Source organism: Peromyscus leucopus, chromosome 4, assembly GCF_004664715.2.
Source record: "Peromyscus leucopus breed LL Stock chromosome 4, UCI_PerLeu_2.1, whole genome shotgun sequence".
NCBI classification, from domain to species: domain Eukaryota; kingdom Metazoa; phylum Chordata; class Mammalia; order Rodentia; family Cricetidae; genus Peromyscus; species Peromyscus leucopus.
This window is the reverse complement of record NC_051066.1, coordinates 45397003-45424211: the sequence shown is the minus strand read 5'-3', so window position 1 is coordinate 45424211 and position 27209 is coordinate 45397003. Positions and strand designations below refer to the sequence as shown.

General features: G+C 35.7%; 1 protein-coding gene across 1 annotated transcript in view; it reads right to left on the bottom strand.

Moving 5' to 3' along the window:
• LOC114701823 overlaps window positions 1-27209 on the bottom strand; it is a 51111-nt gene that overhangs the window by 5693 nt on the left and 18209 nt on the right. Inside the window, exons 11-24 of the mRNA XM_028882025.2 lie at window positions 25278-25342; window positions 21470-21566; window positions 18714-18754; window positions 18551-18623; window positions 16551-16624; window positions 16035-16134; window positions 12982-13055; window positions 11242-11338; window positions 9650-9723; window positions 7105-7201; window positions 4419-4450; window positions 4254-4326; window positions 1542-1615; window positions 36-132 (exon numbers count right to left, since the gene is read on the bottom strand). Coding sequence (XP_028737858.2) covers window positions 36-132; window positions 1542-1615; window positions 4254-4326; window positions 4419-4450; window positions 7105-7201; window positions 9650-9723; window positions 11242-11338; window positions 12982-13055; window positions 16035-16134; window positions 16551-16624; window positions 18551-18623; window positions 18714-18754; window positions 21470-21566; window positions 25278-25342 — 1068 coding nt within the window. The remainder of the gene's footprint in view (window positions 1-35; window positions 133-1541; window positions 1616-4253; window positions 4327-4418; window positions 4451-7104; window positions 7202-9649; window positions 9724-11241; window positions 11339-12981; window positions 13056-16034; window positions 16135-16550; window positions 16625-18550; window positions 18624-18713; window positions 18755-21469; window positions 21567-25277; window positions 25343-27209) is intronic.

Genomic DNA, 27209 nt, shown 5'->3' with positions numbered 1-27209 from the left:
GCCCTAAAGGGCTATGCATCAAATGAAGACTTTACCTTTCACTTCTGCATTTGTGACATCTTCTGGTCCTTCATCTTTTGTCCCAGCTAAAGGAACCACATTATCCTCCTGTGAAAAGGTCTCAGAGGTAGTCTGTTAAAATTAATATGAAAATAAGCTGCAAGATTCCTTCCTTTCTTCTAAGAGTATCCAAATGCCTCATTCCAAAAGCAACCAGACTGAACCCTGAGAGCAGCATGTAGTGGAAAGCATTGTCATGCAGGCTGAAACCCTCAGGTGCAGTCAGGTGTGAGCCTAACTGCTGAATGCACACACCTCTCACAGTGTGCGCATGAAAGAAAAATCTGAAACATTTCCTAGGAATCACAATAACTGTCAAATATGCGTTATCAAGTAGAGATGAATCAGGATGATTTGTTAACATTTTAATATGAGAATTTATATCAAATGCAGAAGTGATGCCTTTAACATGTAAAAATAAATGCCAAGTTTTGTTTTCTTTTTCAGATTAAAATCACCACCACAATGTGTGAAACTTCCATCTGCAGCTAAGCAACTCACAAATACTTTAATTACATGAGAATTCCACAAACCAATTTAAGTATTTACAGGCATCGAGTATTTTTACCATGAAAACTAGCAAAAAAAATGTGTGTGTTTCACTTACTTGCTCAAGGTAAAGCACCATTTCTATCTTAAAATAATGATAATAATAATGAAAACATAGCAACCTAGAAAGCTCATTGTTAAACCTCTGGTTACAATCTTATTCCCATGTCATAGACTGAGGAACTGATGAAAATGTGGTCACACACAATGGGAACCTCAGTGTGGCATGGTTTCATAGCATAGTCTTTTCTTAACAAGTATAAGCCTGTGAGTGTATCAAATGTTTACTATGCAAAACCTAACAAGCCCTATGTATTTAGAGACACCTGTTGGTGCTTTCTTACATGAAATCAATAAATATATGCAGCAACAACAATAACAGATCAAATCAAACAAAAATAAAGTATTAATTATCAACAAAGAAAACACTTCGGAATATCAAAACCCAACATTCAATTCCCAGAGAAAAGAAAGCAATTTCTAGAAAGAAGCCAGAATAAAAATGATCTCTTATCAGAAGAATTAAGACAATAGGTACTGGCCAATTACAATCATTTCAATAATAGATTCTGGTATGAATAAACTGCTGGATATGTGGCGACTAAGAGATTTTCTTACTGCTTACTCATGAGGATATATTTTGATTTTTACCAAATTAGTATGTTATAGGGCTAAAACACATGAAGTTTCAAATAATTTTTACAAAGATATTGAGCAACAAAATTAAGATCGTGTTTAGCTTTGACTACATAAGGACCCTAAGAATATGTTAAGAATAATAAGATGGTAAAATATATTTTATATAAAGTACATAATGTGACCGACTCTTGTGAATGTCAGTTTGATATGTAATTATATTTGCCTGTCAAGTTATTAAGTAAGTTAAAGCAAAATATTATTGAATAAGACCCATCCGTGTAATATTTCCATACCCATGACTGTACACTTTGATGGTCCTCAGGCCTTGTGAGTTCTTCTGTTGATGGTACTTCATTGCCTGGTTCTTCTGACAAATGAATATATTTAATTAACTTTAGCTATAATATAGTAATAAAGTAAAAGCATTATATAGAAATAAATTGAATATTTAAACATAGTTATGATGATATTGAATTTTTATTTTTTTCCAACGAACAATTTTAAGGACCCTCACAATTTAGTTCAATGTTTAATGTATTGTGAGGTACACATGCTCATGCAAACTTAAATATGTCACTTGGGTAGACATGAGATAGTGTGAAGTAAAGAGACTCAGTGATTTTAAACATTCACCCATAAATGAACCACTCAGCATGAGTGAACAAACTCTAGACACAAAACTGGAAAATACCACTGAAGTATTTAGATTCATAGTGTACAATATTCTCAACCTCATATCAGAAATACTGCTTTAAGGCCCGGGCTGGTCGGAAAACATCCACAGCCAGCCATTCAGGCAGGTGCTAGTGGCCCATAGGGCCTTAGTTGATGTCTGTGGCTCCTGTTGCAACTGAAGGCTGTGTAGTTTCCTGGGGTCTAATCAGCCACCTAGGACCATGTTGGAGCTCAAGGGCCATGCTGAAGCTGGGGCCATACAGATCTGAGTGGCATGTACTATTACCCTGTGCCATGGTAGCATCCAGGCAGCTGGGAGCCATGTCTGGGTCCCGGGCCCTACTGCAGTGAGGGTCTGTGTTGACGTCCATGGTTCCTGTTGCCATTGAGGGCCATGCTGATTCCTGGGGTCTAGGCTGCCACCTGGGGTCATGTTGGCATTCAAGGGCTGTGCTGCCACTGGAGCCCTGCCAATCTGGGTGGGCTTCGATGCCACCTGGGGCCATGGTGACATCTAGACCCAGGCTACTGCCCAGGACCATGTCTGGAGTCTGTGGTGAAGTTCACGGACCATGTTGCCACTAGGACTCATCCAGGTGAGGGTGGTGTGTCAGAAACCAGAGGCCTTGAACCAGACCAATGACTCATTGCAGTGAACATTTGCTATTGAAGCTGACTGAACAAAAGGGTGTACTGTGTGACACATAGCTCCTAGTGCCACCAGGATGATGAAGAGGTGTTGGAGAGGTAGGAAAGGTAGAGAAGCAAAGAGGTTTGGGGGTTGGTTTGGTTTTGTTTGGTGGGGGGTTGTTCTTTTGTTTGTTTGCTTGTTTGCTCTGTTTCATTTTGGTTCGATTTTTAAAATTTTCTTTTGGAGTAATGCTTCAGGAGTGAGGGTAGGAGATGGGGGGACTGGGAGGTAAGTGGAATTGGGTTACATGATGTGAAATTTCCAAAAATCAATAATGAAATTCATTAAAAATTAAAAAAAGAAATACTGCTGTTTTTTCCTCTGTATTATATGCAGAAGCAAACATATCCAATATGTTTTGTCTACTTTCCTAACATTCTTGTTTGCACTTTTTCAATTCTCTCAGTTGTAGGAAGTCTTAGCTGATTGGCTGTTAAGACTAGGCATTTCTCAAATAGGATCCTTCATGTTTCCTATCGTGTTTTGATAATTAAATCATTCTATATGTGCATATCATCTGGTAATGGATTGGAAGGAACAAAATTTTCTATCATCTTTGTGTAATAAATCATTATTCTTCTTATTCAGTAATTATTGGTTGAAATGTGGCTAAATGTGAGGTAGGGGTTGGTAATTTTACACTGTCAATGGAAAAGTCAACAATACATTTCCCACTGGTAAGCCTGGATTGCAGCAAAACAATGTGGTTAGGAGCATAGAGGTCAGGAAATTGTGGAAACACAAAGGAAGAAACAAATGGAGGTTATATTCACATGGAAAAACATAAACTGGTGAGAAACAGACGTTACCAGATGGCAAAGTGAGTGAAAAACGGAATACAGAGGAAAACGCAAAGTTGGTAAGTTAGGCCAAAGTCTGGTTCTTAAAGAATTGCTAATAAATGTTAGAGACTTAGAGAGTGATGTGTTTGAAGTGTCCCATTGTCACACTCGCTCTTGACACAGATCAGCGACTGTGCAGGGAGAAAGCACACCAGCAAAGCAAGCATGCTTATCCGAGCGTGCATCCCAGGAAATGTTCCCAAAAAATGTTCATGGCATGAAAACATCTTGTAATATTTACATTAAGTCGCATGATCTGTGAAAATGGACCTCATTCTGCAACCCAGCACAGACAACACATGCCGTAGTGAACCGGTGGAAAGGAACACTCTGCAGATTTCCAATCGCTTGTGGTTTCCAGTAGGAATGAAATATATCTTCCCCCTTTCCACCAGGGGAAATTACTGTAGTCTTAAAGATGGGTCTGAATTCCACAGGTCAGGTGCATTACAGAACATGGGTGTGCTCAATGATGTCCACTTTTCCAGTAATTATTTGTAAGCTTAGGAAAGGGTGCACACATCAATCATTAAACAGTGGAAGTTGCATAACTGGTCAAGGAACTTCCTGGTGAACTGTACTTGGGGAGCCATACAATTAGACTCATATTTTAAATTTTTTGTCTCTAATATTTGTATATATTTTGTAATTCATATGCCAATGCCAACAAGGACATTTGAATCATTGACAAATCCTTTCCTCAGATTTTGAGTTGTAAAGATAAAAGAGTAAGAACATGGAAAACATTTCACATCTTTCACACACCTTCTTTTCACAGTATTGATATTGCAAATTACCTGATTCGCTTGTACTTTCATGCATGCTTACTACTGCTGTGTATTCAAACAAACTTTCCCTTTGAACGATAGGCTGTATGGATGTTGAGAGAAGAAATTTCATTTATTTTTTTAAATTCATAAAACATGTAATTAATCATATTGACACTATGTAACATGTATTACCTTGAATTGGGGCATATATTCCTTTGGAAAGCCTACAAATATGAAGAGGTACAAAGTCAGCTATTCAAAAATTGGCAACCAATTAACTGTGCAGTACTAATAGGGAAGGGAATCAATCTATCCAAGTAGCTAACTTGGAAAATTGTTAACTATTTAGATTTTGGTCTTTTGGAGATAATTGTTTGCCTCCTTTCATGTTTTTAGTTCATAATACCAAAAAAAGAAAAAAGAAAAAAACCCAGGAATAAAAGTTTAAAAAATAAGGATAAGTTCTTAACTAAACTTTAAAAGTAGTATTTTTCAGACTTATATGAGTCTAGTGACCCTCACTTAAGAAAATGCAAACACACCACTTTGAATGAGCTGAGTGGTAAAGAGAGGTATGATCTCTAGTCAGATATCAACCCCAGGACCCTCAGGAGTTATGGTTCCTGTGTACACTGATGGTAATCATCAGGACACATACACTTACTGTAACATATCAGGAAAAGTTATTCTGTCATACTATAGCAATTTCGATACATTTGTTCTATGACTCAGCAAGAACAAAGAGATGATGAAAATTGCATTTTAAGAAATGTATGGTGGGCTGAGCTCCAGGAATCCAATTGATGAGAGAGAAGAGAGATACTCCAGGCGAGGGACATTGAGATCATGATGGGAGGACGTGTAGAGATGACTGGCCACACTAGTGGAAGCCCATGAACTGTGGACTGGTGGCTGTGGAGCCCCAGACTGGACTAGGCCCTCTGAATATGGAAGACGGTTGTTTGGCTCGAACTGTTTGAGGGCACCCAGGCAGGGGATCAGGATCTGTTCCTGGTCTATGGGCAGGCTTCTGGAATCTGGTGCCTGTGGTGTGACACCTTGTATAGCCTTGGTGCAGTAGGAAGGGGCTTGAACCTGCCTAGGCTCAGTGTGCTGGGCTCTGCTGACTCCCTATGGGAGACCTCGATTTGGGGATGTGGGGATGTGGGGTGGCTTGGGAAAGAGGGCTGGGGGTGAGAGGAGGGAGGAGGGAGGGTCTGTGGATAGCATGTGGAGTGAGTAGAAAATTTCTTAATAAAGAAAAATGAAAAAAAAAAAGAAATGTATGGTGCTTTGTATCAACACACTTTTCACCAACTGAAGTGATTGGAGACACACTCAGTATTATGAAATGTTTGGGGTTTTTTGTTGTTGTTTTTTGTTTGTTTGTTTTCAAAATACATAAGGGGTACTGGTGTATATACATTTTCTCACTATATTATGGATCCTAGTATTTCTTTATCAACTCAGTTGAAAAGATAATAAAGTATCATCTGAATGTAAAGAATCCTTTTGATTATATAATAAATGATATGTTTAAGAATTATGGAGAGAATTGAAAGTGATTCAGCTCTCCATAATTCTAGCATTTCTGGTTCCACAAAACTATGCAGCTGCAGTGGTTGAGGTTGAATATAATTTCAATGTAGCTATCTGAAAGGAGTTTGCTTGGGATTCCTCACCAAGAATTCCAAATTTAACCTACATCTCCTGCTTTCTTTTATATAGAAGGTAATTCACTTTAAGCAAATTATTACTACAATTATAGTCTTATTTTATTCATTTATTTACACACACACACACACACACACACACACACACACACACACACATTCTGACCACAGTATTCATCCTTATTCAGCAATGCAAGTGTATTATACAACTAGAAATGTAGATATACTGATAACAAAGTATTAGTATGCTGGTTCCAATAGGTGCCTAAAGTTTTATTATTTATTATTATTTATCTCTTTGCAACTTTCATGTTCCTTTCAAACTAGCCTAGAACCAAATCAATATTTATCCTTCCTTTGGTTTAGCTGTGTATCACAGTAATGAGCAGTGAGAATCTCTGATAACAAGAGTATCTTGTTTTACCCAAGGATGAATCTGGACTCCTAAAGCCACTGAATCACATGGCCAGCACTATCACAGTCCCTGAGAGGAAATCAGGAAGTAAAGCTAGGCCAAAATCCTTCATATTCTGTCTCCACTGACCCACTTATTCACCACAGCTCAATTTTCCAGAGGATAATAGCGTTTCCAGAGAGTGCCAAGAGGTGGGGGAGCAAGTATATAAGCATATGAGCCTAATGGATATGATTTACCTTCTTTATTAAGAAATAATTATTCTTTAACTTCTTTGAGAGTTTCATACATTGTGTTTTGATCACATTCGTTTCTCTTCTCTTAACTTTTTCTGGATCCACCCCTCCTCATTGGCTACCCAACTTTGTGTCTTTTTTTTTTTTTAAAGAAAAAAAAAAAAGAGCTTATCAATACCAAATTGTGCCACCCAAATATTCTTGGGTGTGTGGCCACACATCGCCTTCTAACTACAACACACTCCTTCCCTGACTCTGGTGCTTCTGGAACTCAATAACTTTGTCCTCATTTAAATCCATGCCTGCTCTGTATTGCATTGTGATTGAATTCCCCTCAGATCCTACTGTGCCTTGTAATTTATTGAACAATTCAGCTGTTTTACTTACACATTCAGTTACAGTGTCTGCTGAAACTGTATTAGAAATCAATCTTACTACCATTTAAATTCTTTAACTCAATATATAAAAATAATTATACGTCTACTTTCAAATATCGGTTCTCCTGATTTACATAACTGTTCTATCAGTGGGGACCTCATAAACATAGCTCACACCTTTCATCTCTCCACTTGTAATGTTTTTTCTTCTTTGATCTGCAGTCCCAGGTAAACGACTCACATCTCTCTTCTGTAGAAGACACTCATACATAGGCTATGAAATTTAACATAAAAATGAGCTGCACAAATGATCTACAAACTCATAAGAAATCAGAGTTTCTTATTTTAAAAGAAAAATGTAGACATAAGGAAGACTATGTATGATTGCATGTCATTGGGAGAAATGTAGTATACATTATCTAAATAATTTCTAAGTTTTTACTTCATAGGCATGGAATAAAAAAAGAGTGCAGACCTAGTAGGTTATCATAACCATTTTCATAGAAAGAATAGTAGGCGTCAAATACATGATAGCAAGGAAAGACACCATTAAGATTATTTATGCTAAGATTTCAAAATACAAACAATATTACAATATATAAAAATAAATAACATCTCAACTATGAAAATAATTCTAAAATACATCCTTATCTCCCCCAATGAAATCACCAGAGCACACTTATTATACCCAGGCTCTAATAAAGCCAGTCTCAAATGAGTACAGTGTGGAGAGCATTCCATGTCCAGAGATCGAGACACAGGGGAACCTAGTAATATTGCCACAGCCACAAACAAAACAAAAGCAGTGTGCAGGTCTCACTTCTTATTCTGGTAACAAAATAGTGTCACCATCTTAGGCTGTGCTTTGTAATGAACAAGAAAGGAGGGGGCTTGAGAGATGGGTCAGTAATGAAGAGCTATTGTGTTCTTGCAGAGACTTTGGTTCAGTTCTTCACACCCTCAGGATGATTTGCAGTTGTCCTTCACTCCAGTTCTGTACCATCTTCTCCTGGCCTCTGCAGCACCAGCCACACAAGCAGTGCACATACATACATGCAGGGAAAACACTCAAACACATAAATAAATCTATTTTTTAAATGGGCCCATAAACTTGGGGCAAATAAAACCAACAAAATGTCTTATATTGATTCACATCCCCTTATAGATTGCATCTGCAGAAACCTTTTAATAGCTATAGATAAGAGCCTTATCTGGAATATAAAATTTTTAATGTGTATCATACAGTATTAGTAGGTAATAAAAGCAATATATTCGCAGTCTATACATTTAAAACATATTCAAGAGAACATCAAGCCTAGTTATCAAATAGCACCCAAACACATAACTATTAAAATTTCTCTGCAAATGCAATGTGTATAGATGTGTAGATCAATATGAGGCATCTTGTTAAGAACATTATCAGATACAATAAGCACAGTGCATATATATATATATATATATATATATATATATATATATATATATATATATGACTTTCATACCAATCTATGTCCTTTACATGAAAAAAACCAGAAAGGTACCTTCATATGTGGAGAAAGATGCCCTCATGTTGAACGGGAATAAAAGGCAGTCCTTTTTTTTTGTTTGTTTGTTTTTTTCTGTTTTTCGAGACAGGGTTTCTCTGTGTAGTTTTGCGCCTTTCCTGGAACTCACTTGGTAGCCCAGGCTGGCCTCGAACTCACAGAGATCCACCTGGCTCTGTCTCCCGAGTGCTGGGATTAAAGGCGTGCGCCACTACCGCCTGGCCAAAAGGCAGTCTTAATAGACACATTGGTAAGTTTTTTGACCCCTCTTTTCTACATCTAATGGAAGAATAATGGAAGACATCTCAGAAGAATGGAGGTCTGCTAGAAAGCTAAAGGATGCAATATTAAAATTGGAATCACTGTTGATTAAAAAAAACATAATTCTTGACCCATTATAAATTCTAACCTTTTAACATCAACCCAATATGTCTATCATCACAAAGATCTTGCTCAAAATTTCAAATGCTTAATCATAGAACTTATGTATTAACCCCTTAGCATGTTATAGGATTCATACGTATGGTGGCACAGGTAATTTCAGAAAGATATGTGGCAAAAATATAAAAGAAGTTTATTTTTGAAATCATGAAGATTCCAGGAATTTTCCAACAATGATGAGCTTAAGTATTTGTAGGAAGGAGTCAGTGTGAAAGGCTGGCTTTGGACAAATGATATCACAGAAGCTATGGATACCTACACAAATGCCTCCATGAGATCAAGAGTGTTTAAGATGTGGAAGGGATTCCCAGTGCTCCACCCTTAGCTGAGGAGACAATGTCGGCTCCTGAGGGAGAGAGGGTCACTTTTCTTTGTGGTGGCAGCAGCTGTACCCCAGTGGGGGACTCCTTATGTGTACATATGGCCAGAACTATTTGGACTTACTGGCCTATTAAAGAGCAGAAGACATGCAACTGAGAGAAAGATGGAGGAGATATGCTAGGGCAAAGGAGGGATCTAGAGAAGGAGAAAGGAATGGATACGATCAAGGTGTGCTGTATAAATGTGTGAAATCTTAAAAACTAGATAAGCAGAGGTTCAAAACAAAATACTCAATTCTGATAAATTATCTTCTGGGGTAGTCTGGTCTGACAAAGTAATTTGATTTACTTTCATTAATTTGTTAATCAAAACAAAGCTTTGTAAAATAAGGACCTTAGATTTAAACATTTACATACCATTGACTCTGAACATTCAGAGCTGTTATCCATTTTGTGCTCTTCAGTGGACGTCACTTCTATGCTTGATACTGCTGATAAATGAATGCATTTAAGTACAAGAAAATGAAGTGAAATTATATGTAAAATGAATATATATATATTACTAATATATATATATTTATATATATATATATTAGAGATGCTTAAATTTATTCTCCCAATGAATGTTTCCACTTACTCTTGATTTTTAGTTGAAGATGTAACTCTTTTTAAAGACTTTAATTTTACTATTTATTTATGCTTTTGTCTGTATTCACATGCATGTTACAGAGTGTGAATGCCCACATAGGCCAACAATTGGAATCAGATATGCTAGATCTAGAGTTAAAATGGATTATGTGTGCTAGGCGCTAGGAATTGGGTACTAGGAATCAAATTATGGTTCACCGAAAAAGCAGCAAGTGCTGTTAATGACTGAGCCATGTTTCCAGCAAAGAAGATATAATTCTTTTGGAGATACTTGTAATCATGTAAAACACACACACACACACACACACACACACACACAAACAACGCACACACATATTCTATAAAAGTAACTTTTACAAACATATAGTTTGCTACATGTTAAACAAACATAATGATCTCTGAAAGCCTCATCATCCACAAATTCATCAATTGAACACAAGTGAAAATATCCTGAGAGAGAAAAGTTTAGATTTTCATTGCAGTATTCAAGCTTAGTGCAAACAGATCTGAATCTCATAAAATATATACACATTTGTACAGAAAAACACAAGGAGATGATGAAAATAAAACTTGAAATACATATTCATAAATTACATATTTATAAAGTGTACACACACACACATATATATATAATCTCCTGGTATACAATTTTCTTTTACCATTTGATACTTGTTTTATGAATCATGCTGAGCATTGCTCTTTCTTATTTAGCAATAGCATTTAGAATTACATGCTTAGAACATCAAATAAATTAATATTACAAGAATTAATATGCTGATTCCAATAAGAAACAATTTTCACTATTTGTCTTTTTGGTTTTTTTTTCTGCTGCTTAGAAACATGCTCAGAATTCAAATGAATATTTACTTTCATTTAATATTTTTATATCTTAAACTATCATGCAAAAGGTCTTTGCATAAATCTTTTTAATTTTTTTCATATATTGGTACTATATTTAAGATATTCTACCATTTCTCCCCTCCCTACAATTCCTCCCATGTGCCTTATACTTGTTCTCAAATCCAGAGCCTATTATTCTTTAATTGTAATTGTCCAATATAAATGATGGATATTCCCAAAGAATGTTTATCTAACCAAAGTCCTCCTGATAACCCAAGGACAAATGCAGAATACCAGACTACTGAACTACAATTTCAATTCCAATGTCATACCCAAAAAGGTTTCAAGAAATTTGAGAATTCAGCTACTTCAGTGGCACACATAATTTCAATATTTGTAAAGACCGGATTAGATATAATTCTTATAACTATTTAACTTGATTAGTGTTATAAGGTATGTATGTTGTGTTCAGATTTACATAAGTGATCCTTCAAATCTCTACACATAAATGGTGGCCTTACCTTTCATTTCTATACTTGCTATGTTTTCTTTTTCTTCAATTGGAATCCCAGTAAAATGAACAACATCCTCCTTCAGTAGATGAGGCTCAGAGAGAACCTGTTAAAATTAAAAAATGAATCGCAGAAGAAAACCATACAACTTCTAAAATGGTCTGATTATCTCAAATCAGAAGCAGTGAGACTGGGGAAATACGAGAAATCTGTACTTGACTTCACATCACTGTAACAGAGAATCTCATGTATGTTATCTAAATCAAGTCTAACTTTTGCCTTCATACATCACTCACAAGGAAAGCCAAATCTTGAAGGCCATCAGAAGCATTGTCACAGAAAAGAAAGGAGTTGTCAAGGAAACATCACAAGTAAATATACAAGCAATGTTATTTGCTAATTTTCATATAAAATTTACACTACAGATACATACACACAAAGCCTTCCAATATGAAAATAAATATTATAGTATCATGATATCATAAATATCATTTATTGTTGTTGTTTCAAAGTGACAACAGGTCAAATGTGTGTTAAATTCTTATCTGTTACAAGACAATTCACAAACAAAATACTTAACCGCTAGGGGGCATCCTATTAACCAAAACTGAAGACTCACTGGAATCTAATATTATTGCCATGAGAATTATAAAAACAGAATGTATATGTTGAGACATATATTTATGTTAAAGTAGCATATACTTAAAATAGCATGGCCATCTTAATGTTATCATAAAAATGATGATAACAACAGTATGTCATATTGTTTCTGTGGTAAAAGTCTAAATTAAATCTTAATCTTATTTTATAGATGGAGAAACTGAGGCTAACCTGAATAACATAGAATGAACTCTTCAGCATGACCTTGCTATACAACACAACACAGCACAGCCTTTCTTTAATCAGAATTCAATATATGTTCTGTTTTGTTTTGTTTTTGTTTTTTCGAGACAGGGCTTCCCTGTGTAGCTTTGCGCCTTTCCTGGAACTCACTTGGTAGCCCAGGCTGGCCTCGAACTCACAGAGATCCGCCTGCTCTGCCTCCCGAGTGCTGGGATTAAAGGCATGTGCCACCACCGCCCAGCCAGAATTAAATATGCAATGCGTGTTGGGTTTTGCACAGTACATAGTATGTATTTGTTGAATACTTGAACATAGTTCAACACGCATTGCATATTTAGAGTAACTGTCTTTAGTTTCTTGTATCTACTCAATAAATGTTACTTGGTAATGATAAAAATAAAAAATGAATCTCACTACACAATACAAATAGAACTTGCTGACAAGGAAAATATGTTAGGATATAAAACACAATATTCCACTCTCAGAAAATTGAAGAAATAATTTAAAAGTTAAAAATCAAAATTAACTTTTATTAGGATAATTGATACAAGAGTATCAAATGTTGAAACAATTTATTGCTTTGAAGGAAATGGAGGATTTAGGTGAAGTAGCAGGTATATTTTTCTGTTACTCATCAGATAGTATTGTAAAGTTAGCTTTACAGTATTACAGAATTTATACACAAGGAGGCTTAGGTAATTTTCTGAAAGCTATTTATTTACATAATAAAGCAGATGTTTAGTTTGTACTACATGAAGACTCTTAAGAATAACCTAAGGATTACAAGAGAGTAAATTTAATTTAATTAAATAAAGATGTGACCAATTATTCCATAGGGTAATATGACAAGCAATTTTCTTGGCTTGTGCTGTCTTGTCATACAAAACAATTTAGATATTTACTTACTGACAACTGAACACTTTCCTGGCTGTCTTGTCTGCTTTGTTCTTCTGTGGTTGACACCTCTCTGCATAGAGATACTGTTGAAGGCAAATATTTAAGTAACATTAACTACAGTGTAGTAGTAGATAAACTTATAAATAGAAATAGAAATCTTTACTAATTAGTTTAAGTGTTTGTATTTAATAATTCTTTACTTTATCCCCTAAGAATTCTATACATTATACTTTGATCACATTCATTCCAATTTTGTAGTTTTGAGGACCCTTTATGTTTAGTTGAGACTTTCTGAGATACTTGTGATCACTCAAGATTTATGTGAATCTAAAGAGTGACAGTAGACTGTACAAAGTTCAGAGATATTGAATGATTTCAGAAGGTCATCCACAAATCCTTCAAGCTTACATGAATGAACATACCCATAGACATAATATTTTAGAATATTATTGTATTCAGATTCACAGTATACATTGTTCTCAGCCTCATGATAGAAGAGTTAGAACACCATGTGCATATTCATGACCCAAACCACCACTATTCTTTGTTCAGTGACTATGAACACATAAATATTGTCCTAGTTTTTACTTCCTGTTGCTGTGATTAATACATGGGCAAAAAGCAAGTCTTGCGTCGATTTTTCTAATACAAGTCGGTTTTGATTTCTAGGTTTTTAGAAATTTGTGACTTTTCCTGAGAATGAAATGCTGTATTTTGTATTCTGAGATACTTCCCCTGGCTCACATTACTGGCTACTGTCATTATAGCATGGAAGTCGGTGTGGCAGGAACTTAAAGCCACTAGCCATATCTGTCCAGTGCCTAGAGAAAACCAGCCCATGCATGCTTGCCCTCAGCTTCATTTCTTCACTTTTGTGCAGTTCTGGAACCAATTCGTAGGGAATTATGTCCTCCACAATGGGTAAGACCTCTCATATCATATATTCTCATATATATCATATATACTCACAGGCAAAACTGGCCTAGATAGCCTTCATTGAGTCTCTTCCCAGGTGGAGTTTGGAGATGTCAAGTTGACAAAATTAACTATCACATACAATTTAATGTTTCCTGACTTATTGCTTCCTTCTGTGAAGGTTCAATCAGCTCTGTTTAGCTTTCATTGATTGGTCATCTTTCCAGAAAAATAAGCACCTCTACTTTGGGGTCCTTTACAATTGTCTGTTTTCCTACTGTACATTAATACATCAACTGTAAAAAACTGCATGTGTACATTTTGAGATGATGAATTGAAAAAAGAAAATTTTAAATCATATTTATTTAAATAGTCACTTATCATACTCATCAATAATTTATTAATATCCCATGACATGCTAAGGATCAATATGTATAGATTCAGCAAAGGCATGAAGGCAGAGTTTCCAACAGGTAAGCCTGGACTTAATCAAAACTGAGAGGTTGGGTGCACAATAGGGTGGGAATTGTCAAGAAATTCAGGAGGAATATAAGGAGGGAATAGTCGCTCTAAAATATATGAATTATTGGGGAACTTTAAGAGCTACCTACTTGGGGATATGAGAGAAAAGACATGAAAACACAGAGTCATAGGATCAGGACAGATGCTGATTATTAAAATATTATAAATCAAATTAACCAAAATATCATACATTTACATGATTAGTGATTAATATTTTAAAGCATCACATGGTCATAAAGGTGCTAGATGTAGATCAATGTAACATTGTAGAGGAAGGACTGTCAGCAGGGTGAACATGTGTCACAGGATGATTTCATTAAGACACAAGTTCACAATAAAGTTGGGCTTGAACTACTTGTTTCCAGAAGCATTCAACTCAAAAATTTCAATATCCAGTTAGTATATAATTAATTGTTACCGAATCAATAAATGTACCAATTGGAAAGCCTGGAAGATGTCACTATAATCATTATTTGGAGACTATAAAATAAAGTAAGAAATAAACTAAATGATATATTAAACTTCGTGGACTATGATTCATTTGTACTCTACAATGATCTTTGTGTTTATGATGCATTAAGGCATCCTGTTTCAGAAAGTCCTTCTCAAGGATGAGGAATTCTGCAAGGACAAAAGGGGCAGGCTGGGAATAGAATATCCATACATAAACATGGGTATTGTGTGGTGGTATTGTGTGCCCCAAAATATTGTGTACCCTAATAAACTTATCTGGGGTCAGAGAACAGAAAAGCCACTAGATACTTAAGTTAGGCAATGGTAGCACACGCCTTTAATCCTAGCATTCCAGAGGCAGAAATTCATCTGTTCAAGGATACAGCCAAGCATGGTGACTCACACCTTCAATCCCAGAAAGCGAGCTTTTAATCCCAGGGAGTGATGGTAGAAAGCAGAAAGATATATAAGGCGTGAGGACCAGAAACTAGAAGCATTTGGCTGGTTAAGCTTTTAGGTTTTGAGCAGCACAGTTCAGCTGAGAGCCATTTGGATATGAGGCACAGAGGCTTCCAGTCTGAGGAAACAAGATCAGCTGGGAAGTTGGCCAGGTGAGGTTAGCTGTGGCTTGTTCTGTCTCTCTGATCTTCCAGTGTTCACCCCAATAACTGGCCTCGGATTTGATTTTATTAATAAGACCTTCTAAGATTCATGCAACAATATTATATGTACAAGACCTTACATGAAATGCTATAAAAACTCTTGTCCAGCCCAACTGACACACTTTCTCCCAGGATGCCTCTACCCACATTGAGTTTACAACCTTCTTCGGCCACAACAACAGGGAACAAGTGTACAAACACATATCATTTCACATTTAAACCACATATCCTAAACTCATTTTGATCATTCCATGATTTCCCCATCATTCAATTTTCTCTCTGTCCTTGATTATCCCTTAGAACTCTCACACATTATACTGCCTGTAGTTTATCCAATATGTCAGCTGATGTAGTATTGACACTGGATTACATTAAGCTTGTCACTATTCCGCATCTCTTATGCTTGCCTATATATAAGCCATGTACAAGCTTTGCCTGCTAGCATCTGTCATTCCAGCTTACTTAAATAGATATTCCATCTGAGGACTATAAATAAAGTGTAGTTCATACCTCTCATTGTATATCTTGTCATACTTTCTCTTCCTTGATCTCCAGCCCCAACTAAATGGCCCACATCTTCCTTCTGCTCAGTACAACCAGTGGCAGACTGCTGAAGTTAAGTTAAAATTCTAGTTACACATATTTTCCAATAATAATAATAATAATAAAGGGTTCTCATTTATTTTTTAAGGATTTTGTTATTCATGTTAATTTCATTCCAATATGTTAAAATTCTTATTTCTCATACTTCTTTGAGCCATTAGGCCTTTTTTGGCTTTATGCGCATAGAGCTATACATCATTTTGAGAAAGACATTTTCCACTGAGGAAAAACAAAGTTTATCTCTGAAGCATTGCTAATTCTAAGAATGTCTTATAACAATAGTGAGTTAAAATATTTATTTAACTAAATACTAAATAGCAAGCAGTTACTCTATATGTCAATATGGTGTACGATTCATTTGACGATGCTGCTGTGTAAGAAGCACAGTATTAAGTGGGAACTTTTAGTTTAGTTTTTACATACCAGTGACTCATCCCTTTCACCAAGCATATGACTTCTTTGCTCTTCTATTGATGTCATTTCTTTGTCTGGGTCTGCTGATAAAGATACATGTATAAGTAAGTAAAAAATAATAAAATGGTAGGTCAAATGAAATTCTACAGATACCAATAGAAAAGTTTTAAATTTTTTTAAAATTAAAAACTTTCCATCTAATGTATTCATTTACCTCTACTGTTAAGTTGAAGATAAAATTCTTTAAAAGATAGTTACCATGGCAATTTTACATGTGTACTGAAATATCTAGAAAGGTGGAACAAAAAATGTAATAGAAACAAGGTGGAGACTAAAATTACTCTAAAATACATGAGTTTGTGGAGAATAGGAAATGCTTGCTTGGGAAAGTGAGAGAAAAGGGAAGATAGATCAAAATTCAAGGTCACAGAAGTGACCAAATTTTGATTGTTAAAGCATCATAGATGTTTGGATACTTAGAGACTGATATCTTTTTAAGTGACCCATGGTCATGCCCGCATTAGGGGTAGAGCAGTGTAGTGGAAGTTAAGATAAAGTTGGAGTTATACACAACCTCATAAGGAGTCAAGTGTTTCTCGATTTATTTGTTTTGGATTTCTGTATTCATTTTAATTTTATTTCCATGTTCAAATGGAAGAAGAAGGGATGTCAGCAGGATGTGACGTGTGTTAGAGGATCGATTTATTTTAGGAAATGTTCAAAATAAGGACGACTGACTTGAGCCATTTCTTGGAAATGGTGCAGAAATACTCAGAATTTAATACTGTCAATACTTATCATCAATCTATAATAATTGTTACTAAGTAAATAAAAGCACAGTGAAAGAATGAAGAACACTAGGTACTTGAAGCACTGTAGGAAATGTGCTGAATAAAGAACTTCAGTATTTTGTTAAATGTCACTGACTGCTTGGTTCTGTGTCTCATAGTGTTCTGAAGTGATGTGACATGTTTAGTTGTCTTGTTCTGGGTTTCTTCCTTTTGAGGTACAAGGGACACCTGAAGAATTACAAGGCAACCTGGGGACAAAACACCCATCTGTAAAACACCTGCTTGTAACAGGAAGAAGCTCTTGCTTCTAACACTCAAAGGGAAGTAGGTGGAGGTAGACAGAGATAGAGAGCAAGAAGCTGAGGAATCACTCCTGGGTAGGCACTGGGATTTTGCGGCTTAGCTATCATCCACAACAGATAACTTGTAATCCTTAATTACGTACAAAATGATACTCAATAGGAAATATTCACACATATAAGACTATGTTACATTATAGCACATGACTTTATAATACTTAATTAAATTGTGTGATCTATAGCAAGGGACCTTAAGTATGAATCAGCAGAGACATTGGATGCCAAGGCAAAGAAAATAGAAGAAAGACTGAGTGCATACTCCCAAATGATTTTGAAACCCAGGAGGAAAGAAAATGTGTCTTCACTACACACACATACACACACACACACACACACACACACACACACACACACACACACACACTGAGCAATAATTTCATTCTTCAGGATAAACCTGAACTACAAAGGCCAAGTGAATTTGACTCAAATCTTATTAGTATCAGAAACACAGGCGTGCTCAGTGGCGACTGCTTCTCCAATAATTGGCTGTAAAACTTTAAAAAAAAAAACCATACACTTAGTCACCAACCAATGAGAATCTCGCAAGTCGTACAGAATTTCAAACTCTGAACTCTAGAGTGGGGAACCATATACACCAAAATATCTGCATAATCTTACATTTTAAAATCTTTTTTTTCCCTCAGACTTTTTTATACCATTTACTCAAACGCCAATATCAACAAGGATATGTCAAATTCTTCCCTCATATTAAGGGAACAAAGATGGCATAAAGAGAAAATGGTAAATAGTTCACATATTTTAAACTACTTCTTAGCACAATGATTAATACTGAGAATATGGTAAACAGTTCGTGTATTTTAAACTACTTTTTACCACAATGATCAATACACTAAATTACCTGACTCCCATGACCTTTCATGCCTCTTTGCCACTTCTCTGTTTAGAAATGAACTTTTCTTTTTAATGGTAGGCTGTGTAGATATTGAGAAAAGTATTTTCATGAGTATTTTTGGCATAACACATGTTGTCAATTATGTACAGAACAATATAACATTTATTACCTTGAGTTGAGAAGGGTCTTCCTTTGAGAAGTCTAAAAATACTAAAAGGTATACAGTCAGTAATATATAAAATAGGCAAAGGAAAGTGTCAATGATACAAACCTTATAAAGATGTGAACCCTAGTAGTTAACTCAGGGCATTGAAATTGCTTAGATTTTGCTCCCCATGGATAATTGCTTGTCTCTTTTCCTAGTTTTAGGTGAGAAAAGCAAACTAATAGAAATAATAATAAAGTTTTGACTTATTTAAAAGTATGAATTTTAGAGTTAGATGGAAATTCTAATGAACATAGTAAAATTCAAATACACTGATTTGAACATGCTGGGAAGTGAAGAGGAGCGTGGTTTCTAATAAGGACAAAAGCAGGTCAGTGAGGGTATGCTGCTGCTGTAAAGATGATGGAAACAGCCCAAGAAGATATATTCATTAGAATATATCAGAAGCACTCATTCTCTCAGACTATAACAAACTGTCATTCCCTTGTTCTGTAATTCAGGAAGAATAAAGACATGATGAGGATTGGATCTAGGAAATGTAGAATACAGTTATATCCATGAAAATTTTCATGAACTTGGGACTGCTTGGTTATATGCCTGTATTAATCCTTTCTTATTCAAATACACACAGGGTGCTGATATATTTACATTTTTACCCAAGATTGGGTACCTTAATGTCATTAGATCAACTCGTTCAAATACATATATAAACCACACATTGGAATTTATAGGTATTTGGTTTCATCATTGAAATAGAACATCAAAATTGAGTGGGTATTTGTTCACTTTTACAGACAAAATCACTGGAATATTAAGTACATCCCACAATTGTGTGATTTGGAAAAGAAATAACTTAATGTATTTTCTTTATCATTACATATATATATATATATATATATAATTTATAAGCACATAATTTTATTGCACCTTGGTCTTTGCTACATTTTGTTCATTTCTGTTCCATTAATGTGCAACTAGCTAGTGCTTTCTATTAGTGGTGACATCATCTGCATAACACAGATCCTTGTGACTGAATGAAAAATTTAATATCTGAGAGTTCTGGAGAGAATTGAAATGATGAGCTCACTGCAATACTAGAATTTAATGCTGCTTCCTCAAACTATGCTGCTATTAATACTGAATCTCTGGGTTGGATGCATAAGTGATAAACCTACCTGAAGTAAGTACTCAAGTTTCCTCAGCACAAATTCCAATGTTTTTAATATTTGTATTCCTCACATGGCATTATCTCATTTAAAATTCAAATATCCAATAGAATTATAGACTTCATTCTGCTAATTTTTGTTATGTATGTCACATTCTTCTTTTGTATTTAGCAGTAATATCTTTGTATTATAAAATTAGAAATATGGATTCATTTCCTTACATAAAATATCATATGCTGACTCCACAAGAAACTAAACTTTTTATTCTTCGTCTCTTTGCAAATTACTTGTTCACTGGAAACAGAAGCAAGCCTTCACTTGTTTTGGCTGTGTATTGACCTAGTAGGCAGTGGACTATTGTACAGAAGTTAAATACTGCTCCTCAGGCTTGGTAGATCAGGTACCTCTTACAACAAAAGATAAACCCATAATCCCAGAGCCATTGAATCATGGTACAACAGAGATTATTCAACAAATTGAAAAATCTATTGTCGATGTCCTGAATCTATAACTTCAGTTTTCCTTTCTATAATATAATCCATTCTTCTATTCCTGTTGTCATGCTTGCAAAACTACCTCAAGACATACATTTCAGAGTGGCTACGTGAACTGGCCATGACTTCCATTGGCACTGCACAGACGAACCTGGGGGTTCTTTCTCCACATTTCTCTCCTTCTGAGTAATTTATTATCCCGAGAGCAACCTTTTGTATTTCATTGATTTCTTTTCACATATAACTTATGACTTGTTTCTATGTACATTAGGTAAATAAAACATGTGTCTTCATGATGGAGTACTATGATACATAATGCCATTGCCATGGTATGAAAGAAGGAATTAATGGCATTCTCTTTTGTACTTTCAATACCCAGTTACACCTTAGAATAATATTTCTTCTTCGAACATTATCAATGTGCCATTGTTAATTTTAAAGGATTTTCATACATTCCTCTGTACATTCTATATTAGCTACTTTTCTCATGGCAGAACAAAAAATACATGGCAAGGAAGAGTTTGACAAAAGAAGGATGATGGCTTTCGGCTCTTTCTGCAGCAGGAGCAGGGGATCAGGGAGTCACATCTGACCCACAGTCTGCAAGCAGAGCATGGAAACAGGCGTTGATGGACAAAAAACATCACAGCATGTCTTCAGTGACCCACTTTATCCAATAGAGTCTCACCTCCAAGAGAGTGACAGCATTTCCAGACAGTGCCACCAGATGGGGACCAAGTATGGAAAGTAAGAGACCAAGGGATGCATTTCTAACCACACTACACCCCTGCCCTGGCTTCTGTTACTGCACTCAGAAAATTCCCTTCTATCATTTCCCTGTTTTCTCTGCATGCACTATATCTAACCACCCCTCTGATAGTACCATTTCTTATAACTTATTTAAAAATTCTTCTACATTACTGGCACAATCAATTACAGGAATTGCTAAACCAGGAATAGCTATAAATCTTCGTACCATTTAGCTTCTCTTTTAACTTACTATATAATTAATAAGTAAAAATATGTCTGCTATGGAACTGATTGTCATGATTTAAATACATATTCCATCAGCAGGCTGCTAATAAAGTATAATTCATACCTTTCATTTCACCATTTCCAGTAGTTTCTCTTCTTGGATCGTCAGTCTCTGGTAAATGACCCACATCTTGCCTCTGCAGAGGAGACTCAGCCGTAGGCTGGGAATACCAACATAAAAAAGGAATTCTTACATTCCAAGAAACCACAGCTTCTCATTTTAAAAGCAAAGACTAGAAATTAATGAAAGATTTTATTTTGCTACATGTCATTTGTACAGAAATGTTAATATACATTATCTATCAATTCCAGCTTTTGACTTCTTTTGGATAATATAAAACAAGAACATAATAAGCCATGAAGACCATTTTCATAGAAAGAATAGTAGTAAGTGTCAAGTATGGTAGTGTGTAAGACATGATTGAATATATTATATATTGAATACTTAAAAATAAAAATTGAACTCACCTATGTATGCAAATAATTCCTTTAACTTATGAAAATATTCTAAAGAACATACGTATTTTTTCCAAATTAAAATAAGCAGAGCACATGATTATACTCCAATCTTTAACAAAGCAGCTAGCAAATGAATATAAATGGTGAGGAGAATGTGCCACTACAAAGATAAAGATCCCGAGAAATCTAATATTTCCATGACAACAAACAAAAAAAAAGTGTGAATCTCATTTCCTATGCTGAAAACATAAATTCATTATCAAAATTTTAATGTTATCATAAAAAGATAAAATCATACTATATGATTTGTATCATGTTCACATGATGTTTTTCCTTTTTATTATTTATTTATTTATTTTGCATCCTGACTACAGTTTCCCCTCCCTCCTCTCCTTCCATTCTCTTCCCCTACCTTCCCTCCACTACCTACCCCCATAACCCATTCCTCCTCTGTTTCTCTTCAGAAATGGGCACGCCTCCCACAGGTATCAACTTTCTAACAGAAATCTGTCTCCATTTTGTAAGTGGAGAATCTTGCACTAATGAGGACCAGGTAGAATGGAGGCTTCAATAAGGCTTTGTTCTACAACATGCACCCTTTTAAATCAGTATTTAATATCTCTCCAGTACATTCAAAAACATTAACATCATGCAAGATCAAGAATCTCTTTGTATTTAGAACACCTAAATGAATAAAGCATCTGAATGTGCTTTCTTAGTCACCAAATGTCATTTAGTAATGGCCATGATAAATAAATGGATCCTGCTAAAGAAAATACATAGAAGCTATCAACAAGAAAATACATACAGAAAACAAAAATCTGCATTGAATTTCCTGAGAAATGAGAGCACACTGAAAAAAATTATGCACTGAGACAAATTCCTATCAATACAATGGGTATAATGGGGTGTAACTGACTTAGAATAGTTCTATTAACAATGTTTTATGTTGGAGGAAAAGAGAGCATTTGACCAGTGAAAGGTTAAATTATATGTCACACTGCCTATATGGACAACATTGCACATTGCCTATTTAAGCTAAAGAATTTAGTAAAAAAAAAAAAAACAAAAACAAAAAAAAACTTATCTTCTGTAACACTCTTAACAATAAGAAAATAATTGGAATTATAAACCTATATGAATTATAAATCATAAACTGTAAGAAACTTTATTTTGGACCAAATTTAGATGTGGACTAAAAAATTTAGATAATTTTCTGCTAACCTTACATAAACGGTAAGAAACTTTATTTTGGACCAAATTTAAATTTGGTCTAAAAATTTAGATAATTTTCTGTAAACCTTAGAAACAATATGCAACTTAAACACAACTAAGGGAGACCTTCTAAGAATGAGTGGCAAGTCAACTAGTAAGAAAAGAAGCACAAGAATTCACTCAGTGTCTGAAATGTGCCAGGCAACTATTTGCACATTTTTTTATCTGTATGTTCTGAGTATTAAGATGACTGAGGATATTTGTCTCATCCCTGCTCCTTGGCCACTCATTAGATGGAAGAGCCACCCAAGGAACAGATGTGACCTATTACATTTTGGCAAGCATGCTTTCTTCTTATTCATTAGCATGGCTGACATGTCCTCAATTGTTAGGGTATAGCTTAAATATCACAAGTAACAACTGACTCTAACTACGGGATTTCACCCCAAACCCAACTGAGTGTAACTACAGACTCTCTTGATAGTCAAACATCTTGTCATGTTTACATCTTACTAGCTCTGCACTCCTCTACAGGTGTCAGGGGTGCTTATCTGAGTTACCTATTTAACATCTACCATGCAGTAGATAGGCAATAAATAGTAGCAATATATTCAAAGTCAAAACATTTGATATGTAGTATGGAGTATCCCAAGCCTAGTGGGAATGTTAAAACGGTACCTGGATATTAAAAGTTTTCTGAAAATGAATCTGCATGGATATGCAAACCAAGATAAACTATCTGTGCTAAGATCATCCTCAGGTCTGCTAATGGCAGGGCATAGGAACTTTATAAAATTTGTTACTCTACAGACTTTAGGTAGAGATTAATCATCAGGTACCCTTATGAGTTAGCACAAACACGCCTCCATGTTGAAAATGTATATACTCTTAGTGGGCACTGCAGTAAGTTATATGACCCTACATTCTATATTGCTAGATAGACTCATCAAGAAAACATTAAGGGATTGCAACTCTAAAGTTAAAATTACTGACTGTTGATTTGAAAACATGATTACTGACCCACTATAATGATCATAGTTTAATACTGCAGTGGGCTGCAAGAATATATTATAGAGATTCAACTGTATGTAATAAGCTATACCTTGACCAGCCAAGGAATCCTTCAAGAGGAAGCCATTTATCAAGGAATTTTGGTGTTCTTAAGCTTATTACTATATATCAGCTGTCTTCTGCTATGAAATTCTTGTGTGCCCATATACTACTAGGCTATATGGCAAACAGTTTAGCTTCTCAATACTACTGCTGACCCACTAGATAACATCCCTGCAGGGCCTAGGAGACAGGCAGGCTGTAGATGCATAGCTTCATTTCTTGTGCAAATGAAGTTCAGAGCTCCCTTCCCCAGAGCAACTGACCCAGAAAAAGGAGGTGTATATCCAGGCTTAGTGAAGGGTGGGGTGGGATTCCTGGCCAGAGCATAGTCACATGGCCGGGAGAGAAAGGACAAGGCACTTTCTGCAGATGGTAGACAGAGCCTCCTGCCCAGGGAGAATAGAAGGAGGCAGAGTTTCTCAGAGCAGGGGTAATGAGCAGGGAAGGAAAGATGGAGGATGAAGGAACAGACAAAAAAGGTCAAAAGCATAGGAGCTTAGTTAGGACTATAACAGGGCAGTAGGTACAGAGAGGAGCTGTATGTGAGGATGGAGCCGAAGCTGTATATATAGGATTTTGTCTTAGAGAAATAAACAGACAAAAGAGCATGGAGTACATAGATTCTATTCCCTCAGATAGCCCCACGCCAGATGTAGCATCTTCCCCAGGACCCTGGGAGGGATTTTCTCAGGGCAGGCCCTTAGGAAAATTCCGTTAAAATATCTCTCTAGTTTTATGACCATCCCAATATCTTGTTCAAAATTTCAAATGCTTACTCATAAGCCTTAATTTTTTTTTTGTGTGTGTGTATACATATATATCCCTTTAGTGTGATACAGAATTCATACACTTGGAAGCACAGGTAATTTCTATGATGATATTTGGCAGTAGATGATAAGATAAAGTGTATCTCTTAACTACTGCAGATTGATTTGAACAATTACAATAAGATAAATATTTTTTAAATTAAACAAATTGTGACCAATTATTCTATTGAATAACCAGACATATAATTTTGTGTGTGACAATTAGCAAAACAAAAGAAAGCAGTGTTAAATAAGGTCCTTTAATAAATAGTTACATACCAGTGATTCTATACTTTCACTGCTATCAAGCCTTCTGTACTTTTCTATGGATGTTACTTCATTGCCTGATAATAATGATAAGGACATATATTTAAATACAATAAAACATAACAAAATATAACAAAATTACATAGCATGAACATATATGAAAAGAAATATTGTTTAAACTTAGCTAAAATTTGAACTTTCATTCTCTCAAGGAATTGTTTTAGTTACCCTTAATCTGTAGTTGAAGATGTAATTCTGAGAAATAATTGTAATTATAGAATTTGAAATATGGAAATTGAAATATAGACTATCCATATATGTGTGATATACATATATGTGTGTACATTTAATTTATACAAACTGTAGTTTGCTCTGGGTGCAAGGAATATAATGATTTCAAAGATTCATCCAGAAATTTATGTAGTGGGTAGCTGTTTCAGCTTTGACCTGGAAGTACCACCCCCATTGAGGCTTCAGTAACTGTCACTCCTACAAGGCGGGGTGGAGACAGGAGCCCTGAAGACCCAAGATCCAGATGTACTGGCTCACTTGGCTCCTGGATCCTGGATGCTGAATGTAGACCGAGCAGAGTTCTCCAGAGAACACCGCTAGACTGTGTTTCACCTTTCCCGGACCCTCTAACCTATCCCTTTACTTGTAAGTTACCCCACAAAATAAACCTCCTTTTTAACTACGTGGAGTTGCCTTAATATTACAACCAATAAATTTATTAAATCAATTTAAATGTATAAATGCTAAGAAAAAGTATTCAACCTTAGTGTATGCTGTTTTCATTGTCATAAAAAAAAAAAACATTAATTGGGACTGGCAAGATGGCTCAACAAGTCAAGACATGTGCCACCCAGCCTATCACCTGACTTCAATCCCAGGGAAGCAGAGTATTGACCTCCTCAAGTTTTCATCTGACCTCCACACAAGAACTGTGGCATATGTGCGCACAAACAGTAGTGCACACAAGAGGAAGAAAAGAAAGGTTTGAACAATGGTGTTTTCGTTATAAAAATTATTGTTTTACCCATGTGTGAACACAGATATTCAGAAAGGTTTTGTACACTTTGGTGACACCATTCTTGTCCTCTTTTAAGACTCAGCTTGCTATCTGATGTCTTCACTGAGGAGATAGAACATGAGGATGCCTCAGGCTCACTGGCCAGCCAGCTTAGCCTAACATGGATCTCCATGTTCTGGTGAAAAAACAAAACAAAACAAAACAGCAAAAAACAAGACCTGAGGTTGACATTGGCTTCCATACAATTGCTCACATGTAGACAGAAAATACATACAAATATGCGCGCCCACACACACATCTACACACACACATACACACATACACATACACACACACACACACACACACACACACACACACATGCTGACGCAGGAAAGAGAGCATGAATAAAAATAAAATAAAATGGGTTATCACATAGTCATCAGCTCTTTGTAAGTAAATGCAGTTCTACCCATGACAGCAATTCTATGACCTGGAAGATAAATATTTTAATGACCTGTCCTAAAAAATTACGTTGGTTTCATATATTGAGTTTGTCCTCAATGGCTTTGTTTAATGAAGCAACTACCTAACCAAGGACAACTGCCTAACCAAGGACAACTGCCTAACCAAGGACAACTGCCTAACCAAGGACAACTGCCTAACCAAGGACAACTACCTAACCAACAACAACTACCTAACCAAGGACAACTACCTAACCAAGGACAACTACCTAACCAAGGACAATTGCCTAACCAAGGACAACTACCTAACCAAGGACAACTGCCTAACCAACAACTACCTAACCAAGGACAACTGCCTAACCAAGGACAACTACCTAACCAAGGACAACTGCCTAACCAAGGACAACTGCCTAACCAAGGACAACTACCTAACCAACAACAACTGCCTAATCAAGGACTACACATTTATAA